We start from the raw sequence: 12713 nt of genomic DNA on the forward strand, positions 1-12713 counted from the left end.
TAAATCGCTATGGACTTAATACAAATTAAGATTTTCTGCTTTATTTACCAAAGATTTTCAGCTTTATGCACCCTTCAAAAACCTGGGTGGAAAAAAGCCTAAATGTAACAAAATCTGGCATTTTGAGAATGCAACAGCCACTGCCCTTTCAAAGCATAAAACAGGCATAAATTGCTAGAGTGTCATGAATGAAGACAGATTTTGTTTGGCTCTTGGGGTTGGAAGGACTTGTGCTTCAGGTGACTAACATTCCAGCTTCAAAGCTTAATAAAATCCAACGACCTACCGCTTTAGTTTGAGGGACACTTGCTCAACAGAACTTCCAGCCACCAGTATGGTTACTTCCGTATGTTAAAGGCCTTACCTGTTTTACTAAGAGCCTCTTCTTCTCCTCATTCTGCTCATCTCTAGACTGGAGATCCCGCTCAAACTGTGCTTTCATGGCTTGCATGTTCACTTCCAGGCGCAATTTGGCATCTTCTGTGGCTTGCAACTCATCCTCCAGCTCTTCCAATTGTGTCCGCATCTCCTCCACTTGTTGCTCCAAGGTGCGCTTGGATTTTTCCAATTCATGAACCTACAGCCACAATCAAATGATTAGTGTTCTTACATTCCCATTTTTTCAAAAAACAAACAAACCCAAAAAAACCTGTGAATAGTTTTTTAAGTAGTATAATTATTTCAACAAATCCCACATTAATAGGGGCATTAAGTAAGATTTTTGCTTGGATGCCTCAAGTACGGTAATAGGTATAAAATCGCCAAACTTGCAGATAAAATGCATGCCAATGATGCCTGCCCAAGACCTGAAGTCCAAAATTCACACGACAATATACTGTTGGGTCATCATACCAAGTAGATTTGGGCTTGTGGGTTGCCATACCAAAAATATTGGGAACCACCGACATAGAACACAAGTGCTCATGCCACATTTGCTTCTGCCTTTGGAGAGCACACGGATGGAAAACGCTACCATAGTAGAGAACATAGAGCTCTTATGTTCAGAAGAGTGTAAAAGCTGAAGTTACAACAATGGCAAAAATGCACAGAGACATGCAACTTTAACCCTAGGACTATGAGCGTTTGTGTTTTAAGAACCTCCCAGTGCACGCAGCTGTTGAAGCATACAGAATTCCAGAAGTCTTCTCAGAACATTAGAATGAATGTGCTCCAACTGCCCAAAGTTCAATTTGACATACAACCATTTAAGCACTTGTTCAAACTGTTCTACATCATTCTCAGTCATGCAAATAGTACACCACTCACATTTTTGCCCACATCATCTTTGGAACTCATCAAGTCTTCCATCTCTGTCCGGAGTTGCTTGTTCTGCCTCTCATATTCTTCACGGGCCTCCAAAGCTTCCTCCAGGGCTCGCGCTAGAGAGAGGGCTTTGGTTTCTTTTTCTCTTGCCTCGGCCTCTGCACGGTCCCTTTCCTCTGCATAGCGGGCAGATATGTTCTTCTCTTCTGCCAGCATCTGAGCATCGCAACATATACAAAGTTGGAAGAAGTCGGACATAAATATAGATTTCAAGCTCTTAGCTTCCAAATTACCATGGTAGTTTGATACTTTGCATCTCAACCTTGAGAAGCTCTGGGGCAACCACAGTGAATGTAAGAGATGAGGGTGCATCTCTTCTCATCTCCCCAATTCCTCAATATTGATCCTGTTTCTCAAGAATGCATTAGGATTCCTGCAAGCCCCAAGTTAAGTAGCCAGCTGAAAACCAGTTTAGATATTCCAGCAGCTCACAGGTAGAACATGAAAATGCCTATGTAACAAGATTATCTACTGGGGAAATAATAGCTAACTGCTACATGTATTATCAAGAAGAAAGCAAGAGGATTTATATTGTGGCATACCTGATCAAACTTCTTCTGCTTTTTCTCCAAGTTGGAAACAATTTGGCGCTGATGATCAAGGTCTACTATTAAGTCATCAAGCTCCTGCTGAAGACGGTTTTTGGTCTTCTCCAGCTTATCATATGCCATTGCCTTTTCTTCAAGACGCTGGCTCAGAATTTCCATGTCCTTCAGTAGTTTCTTCTTGTTCTCCTCCAATCCTTCAATAGTCCCCAAGTCATCATCAACCTTCTTTTTGGCATCAGCGAGCTGAGTTTAATGAGCAACAGAAAATAACGTCGTCATAACCTTTCTGTGTTTGGCAAAGAGACAGACATGCTTTGTGCAGGTGGAAGTTGGCTTGTTTTCCATTGAGGTGGCAAGGTTCTCAGGGCAAAGCTGTGTGCAGGTGAGGGCTTACACACAAAGACAGCAGATGACTAGGCTAGAACCAGATAGAATGGAGAAACATTCCTTCATTCAGGTCAGTTGCCACCTGCAGTAGTACGGATTACCTGCACATTTGTTTTTACTGCTTTACTGAACTAGGTCTATTTTTACTGAATTTATTGTATTGAATTGGTGAAAATACCCCATCCCCCAAAAGCAGCTGCATCCACTATCCAAGCTAACAGGTAAATAGACTGGTGTAACCTTGAAATGCTTTGCAAGAAATCAGGAGCGGTACACCTTGCTAAAAGTTCACAGCTCCTGACATTTTCCTGCTCCGGTACTGGAGATACAGTAATGAAGAGTCTGGAAAAGCCAATTCAGTTTAAACTAGTCTAAGACAAACCTGGCTGGAATAAAAGCACAGAGATGCGCAATTGCCCGTGTATTCCATGGCTTTTCACCTGAGACTGCAGAGTCAACATCTGTTTCTCCAAATTCTTCCTGGCTTCCTCCTCTTCCTCCTGCTGCTCCTGCAGATTGTTCTTCTCTTCCTCCAACTGTCGAATCCTGCTACTCAAGTTCAGTTTCTGTCGAGTCTCCTCTTGCAACAGCTCCTGTTGTGGGAATGAAAAACGCACTCATGTTTATCACTCATCCCGAGAGAATCTGAACTTAGCCTGTGACGTGGTGGTCTTCAGTATGGAATGGGGATATTTACTTGCTGTGAGATGGTACGGGGCTGGGTAAGGATGTCAAGTTTATGCTGGGGTGATCTGAAAGCATTAACTCATTGTTATACAATTTGGTAATAAGATGCATCGTTACAGATCTAAAAGCAGTTAACTGGTCCCAGCCAAAAAGAGTCATCTGTTAAAATGAGGAAATATCCCAGCATCTTATTGCCAAAGAACGGGATGAGATTGCTGCCATCAGGAAAATGACATTAATTGCACAGCAGGAAAAGGGCACTTCAGAATTGCCAGAGCTGGTCATGCATTACAGTGGAAACTGGGTGATGCTATTACTGCAGCACTACCCATCATGCTCCTCAGAAGCAAGTGTACGCATCAAAAGGACATAGGGAATCCTGTGCCATAAAATGTCCAAAGTTGTGTTAAAGGTTTGAACAAATCATTGCAAGAGAAAAGTTGAATCCATTATTTTAAATGTGAGCATGCAATTGTCTTGTTCATCTTCAGCACAACTCTTGAGACAGAATACCTTTATTTCCACTGTGCAGATAAGGAATGAACCAAGAACACCAAAGGATGCTGCTCCATGTTCTAGATCTGCAAACACTTTTGGTCACCTGTACACTGTTGCTTAGAAATGCTTGGGCCTTAACTCTTCCAGAAACATGCATGTAAGTTCACAGGAGTTGCATTATCTGCACTACACGAACACCTTTCTATTTTGCAGGGCCTTCATAGCTGGAATTAATTTGCTTCTCTTCTACTGATTTTATGTATAACGACTGATTTATACTCAGAGCAGCCTCTGGATTGCATTCGCTTGTGCCTTTCCATGAACAGGAGTCCTTTGATCTAGTGGAGGTCCCCACTAATGAAAGAGGAGGGGAGGCAATTTTCACCAGTCCCCACTGCAGCTTTTATCCACATTGTTCTAGAGGACTCCAATATGTTGGAGCAAATTTTGGCAGGGTGAGCAGCTGCAAAAGAAGTCTCCCCTCCTCTTCAGTTAGCTGAGGGATCCACTGAATCAAAATTTATTAGATGATCAGAAGAGCTCGACTACAACCAGCCCCTTGTACTTCCATTTTAATCTCTGCTTGGCTTATATATAAGTTTTTTGCTGACTTAGGATCCCTTATTGGAGAACAGAATGGCAGAATAAAAGAATTTCAAACAAACGTGCATTCTAGAATTGTAGACACACCTGCGTATCTTGTAGCTGAGACTCCAAACTGGCAGCATCTTTGGCAAATTTAATGCCTTTTTTCTCTGCTTCTTCCAGGAGACTTGAGACGCTCTCCAGCTCATTCTGCAAAGCAAAGGAATCTAGAGGTAATGTACTCACATCTTGCTTGTGATAAAATGTGTTTTTCCAAAGCTACATCCTCAGTATGGGATATTCATAACAGTATTCATCTAAGGCAATATTTGAAATAACTATGTTCTGATGTCTCATTGCGACTATTTACATGAGACTTCGCTTTAAAATATACAGCAGACTTGAGAAACTGCAATGGAACTAAGGAGACTCTTGCTATTTCAGTTTCCTCCATGACTTTGACAAATACTTTGAGAACAGCAACTACATTCTATTGATTCCAAAAGTAGCCCAAGTTGACCCATTTGCAAGACATTTCTTTTGCAGCTACTTTAGAGCAAACCAGTTGGATGATCCACCTTTTATCCGCAAGTTTATCACTGCCTTCCTATGTCAAACAGAGCTAACTTTTGTTTATGCACATGTCTCTTATAGGGTTCTAGTCCTCTTGACTGGGCAGTTGTGTATTACATGAGTAAAGGTTGTTCGTTTTTTTACAGCTTCAAAATGAAGTGGCTCAAAATTTACTTAGAAGTTTGACCCTGTCCACATTTTTACCGTAGAATTTTCTTGAAGCAGCTTTGACTGCAAAATAAATAAAATACCATCCTTTAACACTTCCAATATATTTCATGAGAAGTCCTAAAAGTGTTATGATAAACTGGAAGAGAATTTTAAAACTATTCTCCTCCGCCTACTGCAGCAGTTTCTGATTGGTACAGATTTCCCCCAAAGTATTCTACACCCATGAACCATCTCTCTGACATTTTTACTGCTCATTATGTTTGTTATATACTAAATGGCCGGAAAGGATTCAAGGCCCTGGAGCATAGCCCTGACCCAAGACCTACATTTCTTATGAGCTTTTGAATACTTTTATTGAAAACTTCCACAAAAAGTTTCAACAGCCTCCCTAAGAAACTGATTCTTTAGTTTTAACTCTACTGAATCTGTAGTGAGCAGAATGAGGAATAATTCCCACTCTGATGTTTTTGTGCAACTTTCTCAAAATTCAAAATGTTTCTCAGAGCAGGATCAAGACAGGGGAAGTAGGACTAAAACTCTATAAACAGCCTCCTTGTCACAAGAGGAACAGTAACGTTGCATTTTTCAGGTGCTTAAAACTATTTCAACTTTCAAGAACCTTATCAATGCAAAGCAGAAACTTTGCATGTGCTCACCAAGGGATAACTAGTGCAACAAAAAGTATTACCAGCAGCAGCTCCCGTCCTATTACCTGACATTAATGCCACACCAATTTTTCAAAATACTACATCTGTATCAAGCAGGAGCATTTTAGAAGGATGTTTACTAAATTGCGTAGTCTGACCAAGAGTTCGTGAGAAAAAGCTAAAGAATCGCTCATCCAAATTTTTACCTGCAGTTTGCTTGACTTTTCTGTAAGTTCTGTCCTCAGCCTCTCTCCTTCTGCAACCTTGGCCAGCAGTTCCTGAACCTGCCCATCCAGCTTCTTCCTCTTGTGCTCCGATTCAGATCTAACCTGCTGCAGCACCTTCACCTCACAGGCCAGCTCCTTGTTATCCGTTTCCAAGCACTGCTTGTTCTTTTCAAGATTTGATTTGAACTAGAAGCAAAAGAAAGGTAATCACACTTCACCTGCAATATAAAAGCTAGGCTTCACCTGCGGCAAAATTCTTTTTTCTAGATCCAGACTAAAATTCACCGGCTTTTTCATTTGAGGCATCGCAAGTTTGGTCATCTGATTTGAATTCTTAGCTGCTTCAAGTTCAATATGAATTTGTTTTTGAAACTAAACAGCTTTAGATATTGCACTGCAGCACAACTGTAACACTTCACTGCAGAAGTGCCTACAAATGCATGAATTTGACACTGACACGTAGGCTACTGGCTACAGTCATAACAGTGGTTGCAACAATTATGTGAGCAATTAAATCATAAAAGTGTGGTCTCATTTGCCAGAAATGTTCTGATATACCTAGGGTGGAGCAGGAGCTGCCACTGTAGATCAGAATTCCACATGGGATGCAAGAGGACCCAAATCTTAACACTTTATCATTTTTAGGTGCATATCTGTGAGCAACACCCATATGAGCAAAGTCAAATGAGCTTGCATTTCTGAGATAGGTAGCAAAGACTACTGCATTTTCACCCTTAATCTGTTGGACTTTTATCTGCTGTCCTGTTCAAAACTGCTGATAGGTTGGTTAAAAAAATGCAAGATCAACTGACTTAAGTAGACAAACGGCCGCCATATCCACTGTGCAGAGTTATTTATGAAAGACGAGAATTAACATCTGTTTGAATGTATTAATATTTGAATATCCTGCCCTCCTTCCACTGAACCCAACAGAGTATATACGAAGGGCTCTGAGGCAGTCTCCCGTGCATTCAAGTGCATCTTCCACTCACTCGTTTGGCCTGTTCAAGCTGTTCCGAGAGCTCTTCCAAGGCTGTTGCATGCCTCTGCCTAATATCCTGAATTTGGGCTTCGTGATTCTTTGTTTCCTCTTCAAGTGCTTTCTTCAGCTCAGCAACTTCCTGCTCACGCTTTGTCCTAAGGAATACCCAGCAAGACAAGATCTGAAGGTCTGAGAAGCTTCTACCACAGTGTTTATTTTCCAACGATCTTTGCCTCTATGCAAATTTAAGATAGTTTTCAGAGACAAGCAATCTACCAGCACTGCCCAGAAGTAGTAGTAAGAAGAATCCAGTTTGGATAGAATAACCATGTTTTAGTTGTTATTCCCCAAAGGCAGATTTCTGTGGCAAGGGAGAACTACCACCACTTAAATGTTACAAAAAAAACACCAAACTGGAGATTAATCTGTGTCACAAGACATGAGGCAGTCCTAAGTTTATTACAGTATAAGGCAGGCATCCCCAAACTGCGGCTCTCCATATGTTTTGGCCTACAACTCCCATGATCCCTAGCTAACAGGACCAGTGGTCGGGGAAGATGGGAACTGTAGTCCAAAACATCTGGAGGGCCGAAGTTTGGGGATGCCTGGTATAAGGAGTTCTGGGTTACTTTTGGAAACTCTTCCTGTGTGAGAGTTTTTACAAAGATGTAAATCATTAATGTTGCTTTGATTTAACTAAAGTTTCAACTATGTCCTGCCCTTGTTACCTCTCCCAGAGAGAGTTGTAGCCAGCACTTCAGATTTACCAGAATAGGGCTTGTTCTTTATGAGGAATCAAAGCAATATGAACACATTCCTTGTTATGTATCTAGTCTTCTACTAACCTGAGCTCTTGCTGAGCCGCAGTGGTATCCAAAGTATCTTCCAGCTCAGTCTTCAGTGCCTCCAGCTCCTCACTTAGATCTCTCTTCTGCTTTTCAGCCTTGTTTCGTGAAGCCTTTTCTGATTCAAGGTCCTCCTGCAGTTCTGCAATTTGAGCTTGAAGTTCTCGTATTAATTTCAGCGCGTTGTTCTTCTGAACAGCTTCCTCATCCCCTCTGGAAACACAACACAATTTCTAGAATAAGAATGAAGCTCCGGGTCTGGGCTTTGCAAAAAGCCTAGTCAAATGTTGGGAGTACAAGTAAGAGTTCTAGACTTCCACAAGAAAACTTATCGGTGAAGAGCAATTTGGCAGTGTACTGGATTCTGTCTACCTAGTTGCAGATGGAGATCTAAGGTGGAAATCAAATGGCGTTGGATAGCAACAGTGACTAGATTTTGAGTCCTTGCAGATGCCATGACACCACCAGACAACACACACCCCTTGACATCTGCAGAGGCCCACTGCTGCTCCTGATTTTAATTTTATTTTTTCCTTGTCATGAAAGGAAATTGGTGATGCTCAGGAAAAACACACATATGTGATACTGGGCTGGGCTGTGGAGTGTGCAATTTACACGGTACCCCAGCACCAACAAAGCAGAAATATGCAGTAATAGCTTAATAGCACCCTACAATTCAAAATAACCCGGCTCAATCTTGGCATATTCTACCTGGCAAGAGCAGCCTGCAGCTCCTCTTCTTTCTTGGCAAGCTGGATTTTTAGCTCCTCAATCTGGGCTTGCAGCTCTGCAATTTGGTCCTGTAGATCAGTTGTTTCTCCATCAAGTTTCCTTTTAGCTTTTTCCAGTTCTTGACGAGTCTTTTCTTCTTTTTTCAAGCGCTCTTTAGGAGAAACAATCATGGTAAGTGGGGAATTTTTGTCTACTAAACGCTATCTTGTGAGAGCATGCCAAGGATGAACTTGCTAAAAATGAAGGTAACCAAATGGCTAATTCAAGATTTAGGGGCATAGAGTTGCATCATTCCCAAGTGAAAATGCCAGAATTCAGTGCACACATTTAGAGCATCTAACTTACAGATCACTACCACAGGACAGAGCTCCTAGAAATTATCATGTTTCAAATAGCATTCTGTTTGAACACTTCCAACATGAAGAGCAATGCAGTCTGGGTTTAAAATCAGTGTTGTAAGAACATAAATGAACCCTATAGAGGAACAGTGATGTTTCATTTCTTATCTGATTAATTTCTGCTATCTTCCAAGGCAACAGAATTGGGACTAGAACAACTCTATATGCCACTTATGTAATAATTACTATTGTTTTTATCACAATGATGGGACTGCCATTTGACTTTTCTGTGCCAGGGACCAAGATATCCCGGGCTGCCTATCTCTAGAACCTGGGAGGCAGACTTCTTAAGGAAAGGAACTTCTCCCCACAAAGTCCCCAAACTATACCAAAACCACAACTTGGTGACAATACAAATCAAGGTGTTTAATAAGGAAACCTGATTGTTCTCTGACAAGAGCAGAGGTTCACCAGCTAAGAAACAGAACCTGACCAGGCCTGGAAGACCATGATTAGAACCCTCTTGCCCAAAAGCTCCAAAAAAACATCAATTTATTCCACAGTAACTTCTAAGGTAGTTATGCCTGTGTGTGCACCTGCATTTGTGCAGACAACAAAAAGAGCACTTGGCTGAGGCAATAACTTTGCAGGGAATAGAAGGATCTTAAATGACAACCTGATGCATTTTGAGTCTGATGCATTAAGGAGTATTTCGTTTATAGAAAGTTTCTAGTCTGAAACATGATTGCATTGTTTGTGCATAAAAGGGTTCTCTGCACTTTGTTTGCTCTGGAGACTATAAGAGAGACTCTTGCAGGCAGCTAGATCTAGCTTCTGGAAAGCACAACAGACAAGTTTTCATCTGTATCAAATTAAAGGACATATTTGCTAGAAAGAAGTTGACTATAGAAATCTGGTTAGAAGCCACTGAAGAATCTCTGGAGTATCCAGAAGTACTCTACAATTATTGGTTGTAGAAATCCTATAGAAAACTGAAAAGTATTTGGAACCTCTTTAGTACCTCTGTTGGTTATTTAAAGCACTAGGTAAAGGTAAAGGTAAAGGTAAAGGGACCCCTGACCATTAGGTCCAGTCGTGACCGACTCTGGGGTTGCGCGCTCATCTCGCATTATTGGCCGAGGGAGCCGGCGTATAGCTTCCAGGTCATGTGGCCAGCATGACAAAGCCGCTTCTGGCAAACCAGAGCAGTGCACGGAAACGCCATCTACCTTCCCGCTTGGAGCGGTTCCTATTTATCTACTTGCATTTTGACGTGCTTTCGAACTGCTAGGTTGGCAGGAGCTAGGACCAAGCAACGGGAGCTCACCCCGTCACAGGGATTCGAACCGCCGACCTGCTGATCAGCAAGCCCTAGGCTCACTGGTTTAACCCACAGTGCCACCTGGGTCCTACTGAATAGTAACTCCCGAGAAGCTTGTCTGAAATATGTAGTCAATGGCTGATGGTCACAGAAGAGGCTGAGGTGGGAAATGTGCCAATTTCCTGTTGGGTGATGTTGTGTTGGGGATAGAATCTCCTCACTCCTTCTCAAAAAGATGACTAACAACTCCTGTTAGTCAACAAAACCTTCAGTGTGTTAAGCTAAACTTCTGGCCCTCAACTAAAGATCTCATGGGAAATCTACTTCCCAAGCAGAGGGAAGAAATAGGAACTGGGAGAGATCCATCTCTTAAGTTAAGCCAGGATCTTGCGAGGCTAACTATAGGATTTCTGGTGTGCTCCCCTGTTGCCTCAGAGGAGAAAAACAATAAGGAAGACACTTTGGGAAACTGTAAAAATGCATTCTCTTCCTTTTTGGACTGCCAATGGACTGCATTTGGTGACACCTTTATGCTTTCTTCCAGGATCAGGTTACTAAGTGTAAGGAAAGGTTATGACTAGCTTAAGAAATTGCAACATGAACTTCAAAAATATGGCGCATGTCAGTTGCAATCCTTGTTATTCAATTTCAGCCTAACTAAATGTCAGAACTGTAATACTTTCAGAATCAAGTCAGGTGGCCACAGCACTGTAGGCAGAAACTATTCCCAAATTAGGACACAAAAATAAGTAAATGTGTATGGAAAGTCAGAATTCTATGATGTATGCGTTTTACAGCCAAAAGTTATTGCACATCTAAATCCAAGAAGGGGGTTACGTATACTGTTGATATTGCAAGTGCAACACTGCAAATATTTCATGGTATTTCTTCTCAAAACATAATCCATCAGTGGATGCCAAGAGCAGAAGGGGAACTTTTATAAACAGAACACTGAGATAAAGAAAAATAACTCTGTTTTGAAGCAAGTTGAGATAGGAAAAATAAATGATAAGTAAAGAACTTCCAGAAAGTATTCTAATGTGCAGCATAAACAGTGATGCTAAAAAATTTGCAAAAAAGAGAGAAGTCAGTAAGATTTGGAAGGCAAATTGGAGTAAGGAAGTGGGGTATGAAGACTGGAATGCCCCAGTGAGAGAAGGGATCCTATTCTTGTTGGTATGGCTCTGGTCTCCCAATAGGAGAAAGAAGGAAGTTCTATAAGTAACAGTACACATAGGAGTGAATTTTGCTTTGGTGGTGACAGGTGCCTATATATTTGCAGTAACATATAACAATCTAGGAATGCAGAAGTTGATACAAAACAAACACATTCTCCTCTTTTGTCATTCCAAAGGGTCAACACAGCAACACCCAATTCATATGAATAAGACTCAATATTTTCCAGTAATGAAGGACATGCTGCTTTCTTTCTTTTTTTTAAAAAAAATCCACTTAACATAGACAAAAGTCAGATTAAGACAATGTGCCCAATGGCCAAAATGGCTATTAAGAAAACACAAAGGAACATTTGAACACATTTTTTTTGCATTTGCAATGCTGAAAGCAAACTGCTAACCTAAATAGTTTCCTTTGTGCTGACATTTGTAATAATGAAATACTCAGATACCAAGAGATGCAAGTCCCAATATTTGAAAATCCGTATTTACCCTGATTAATTCATTAACTTATTTGTTACAGCTGGGATTAGCATGTTGGTCCACTGACTGGTTAAATGTAGTCCACTGACCTCTTATTTGACCAAATACTGCCAAATATTTCATGAAGGGGAGTATGACACTGGATAGGTTACAGCTTAGCTTTTCTATTTAGTTATGTATCAGCAGTAACAGAGAATGAGGACTGCTTGCCCCTTCACCCTGCAGTAGCCAGCAGCATACTGCTGACATACCAATGCAGACAGAAGAATAAAGCAGGGAAAACAGGTAACCAAAGAACTAGCCTGCTTTCAATTAAGCACATGTGTCTTTAAAAACCAACTTGTGCTCAACAGTTCTTTAAAAAATACTTTAAAATATGTAAAGCAGATGAAAATGTGTTTGTCATCAGAAGCCCTTCCCCTTTAAAGGAACAAAAATGGTATGACATAGCACTTTCTGAAAAACTGACCCAGAAACTACATACGATAGTGGGGAGGGGAAAGCGGGGAGACTTTCATAGCAGACTGGTGGCCATTCATTCAGCACACCAACAAAAACTCTACAGCACAAACTGCACCTGCTGCATTCCACAATGTATGTGCTAGCATTCCAAAATGTGTTGAAGCTGGTTTCTGAAGGCTGTTTCATGGTTTGTGTGGGATTTTGTTGGTTTATTTTATACTGAGTTTTATTGTATTTGGGTTGTTGTTGTAAACATGTACATGGGAGCAGGCAGACCGTAGGTCAACTTGTAAATTCACTGATTTTATTTAGTAACAAGCCAGTTGATTAAAATATCATTGCTCCAACAGTTAGTGCTTCAAAAATACTTGATCAAACAACTATTTTCTGACCAAAGGCCCAATTCTAATAGCTGCCAAACTGACACTGTGGAAGACTATTATTGTACCTCTGGTCCCAGAAAATGATACACATAAAGGCAGCGATAAGCTTGTTTTTTGTTCAGTATTAGCATACTTTAGGACTTTTACTGAGAGTCCCTTCATATGGCAAATCTTGAAATTGCTAACCTTCCAGATCTGTGATCATCATTTCCTGCTTGTTCTTGAGTTTAGCTAAGTTTTTGGCCTTTTCTTCTTCTTCAGCCAGCTGTGAAGTACACTCTGCAATTCTATCCTCCATTAATTTCTTTTCCTAATTGGGAAAAAGAAAGCAACTGTTAGGTAGTAC

General features: G+C 41.0%; 1 protein-coding gene across 3 annotated transcripts in view; it reads right to left on the reverse strand.

Moving 5' to 3' along the window:
• MYH10 (myosin heavy chain 10) overlaps positions 1–12713 on the reverse strand; it is a 72711-nt gene that overhangs the window by 8300 nt on the left and 51698 nt on the right. For all 3 annotated transcript variants that reach the window (XM_035104705.2, XM_035104704.2, XM_035104703.2), the window contains 10 exons: positions 12554–12677; positions 8185–8356; positions 7474–7686; positions 6639–6783; positions 5626–5832; positions 4134–4238; positions 2699–2851; positions 1866–2114; positions 1267–1479; positions 365–577 (listed from right to left, as the gene is read on the reverse strand). In XM_035104705.2, the coding sequence (XP_034960596.2) occupies positions 365–577; positions 1267–1479; positions 1866–2114; positions 2699–2851; positions 4134–4238; positions 5626–5832; positions 6639–6783; positions 7474–7686; positions 8185–8356; positions 12554–12677 (1794 nt within the window). The remainder of the gene's footprint in view (positions 1–364; positions 578–1266; positions 1480–1865; positions 2115–2698; positions 2852–4133; positions 4239–5625; positions 5833–6638; positions 6784–7473; positions 7687–8184; positions 8357–12553; positions 12678–12713) is intronic.

Source organism: Zootoca vivipara, chromosome 2 (assembly GCF_963506605.1).
Source record: "Zootoca vivipara chromosome 2, rZooViv1.1, whole genome shotgun sequence".
Lineage (NCBI taxonomy): Eukaryota > Metazoa > Chordata > Lepidosauria > Squamata > Lacertidae > Zootoca > Zootoca vivipara.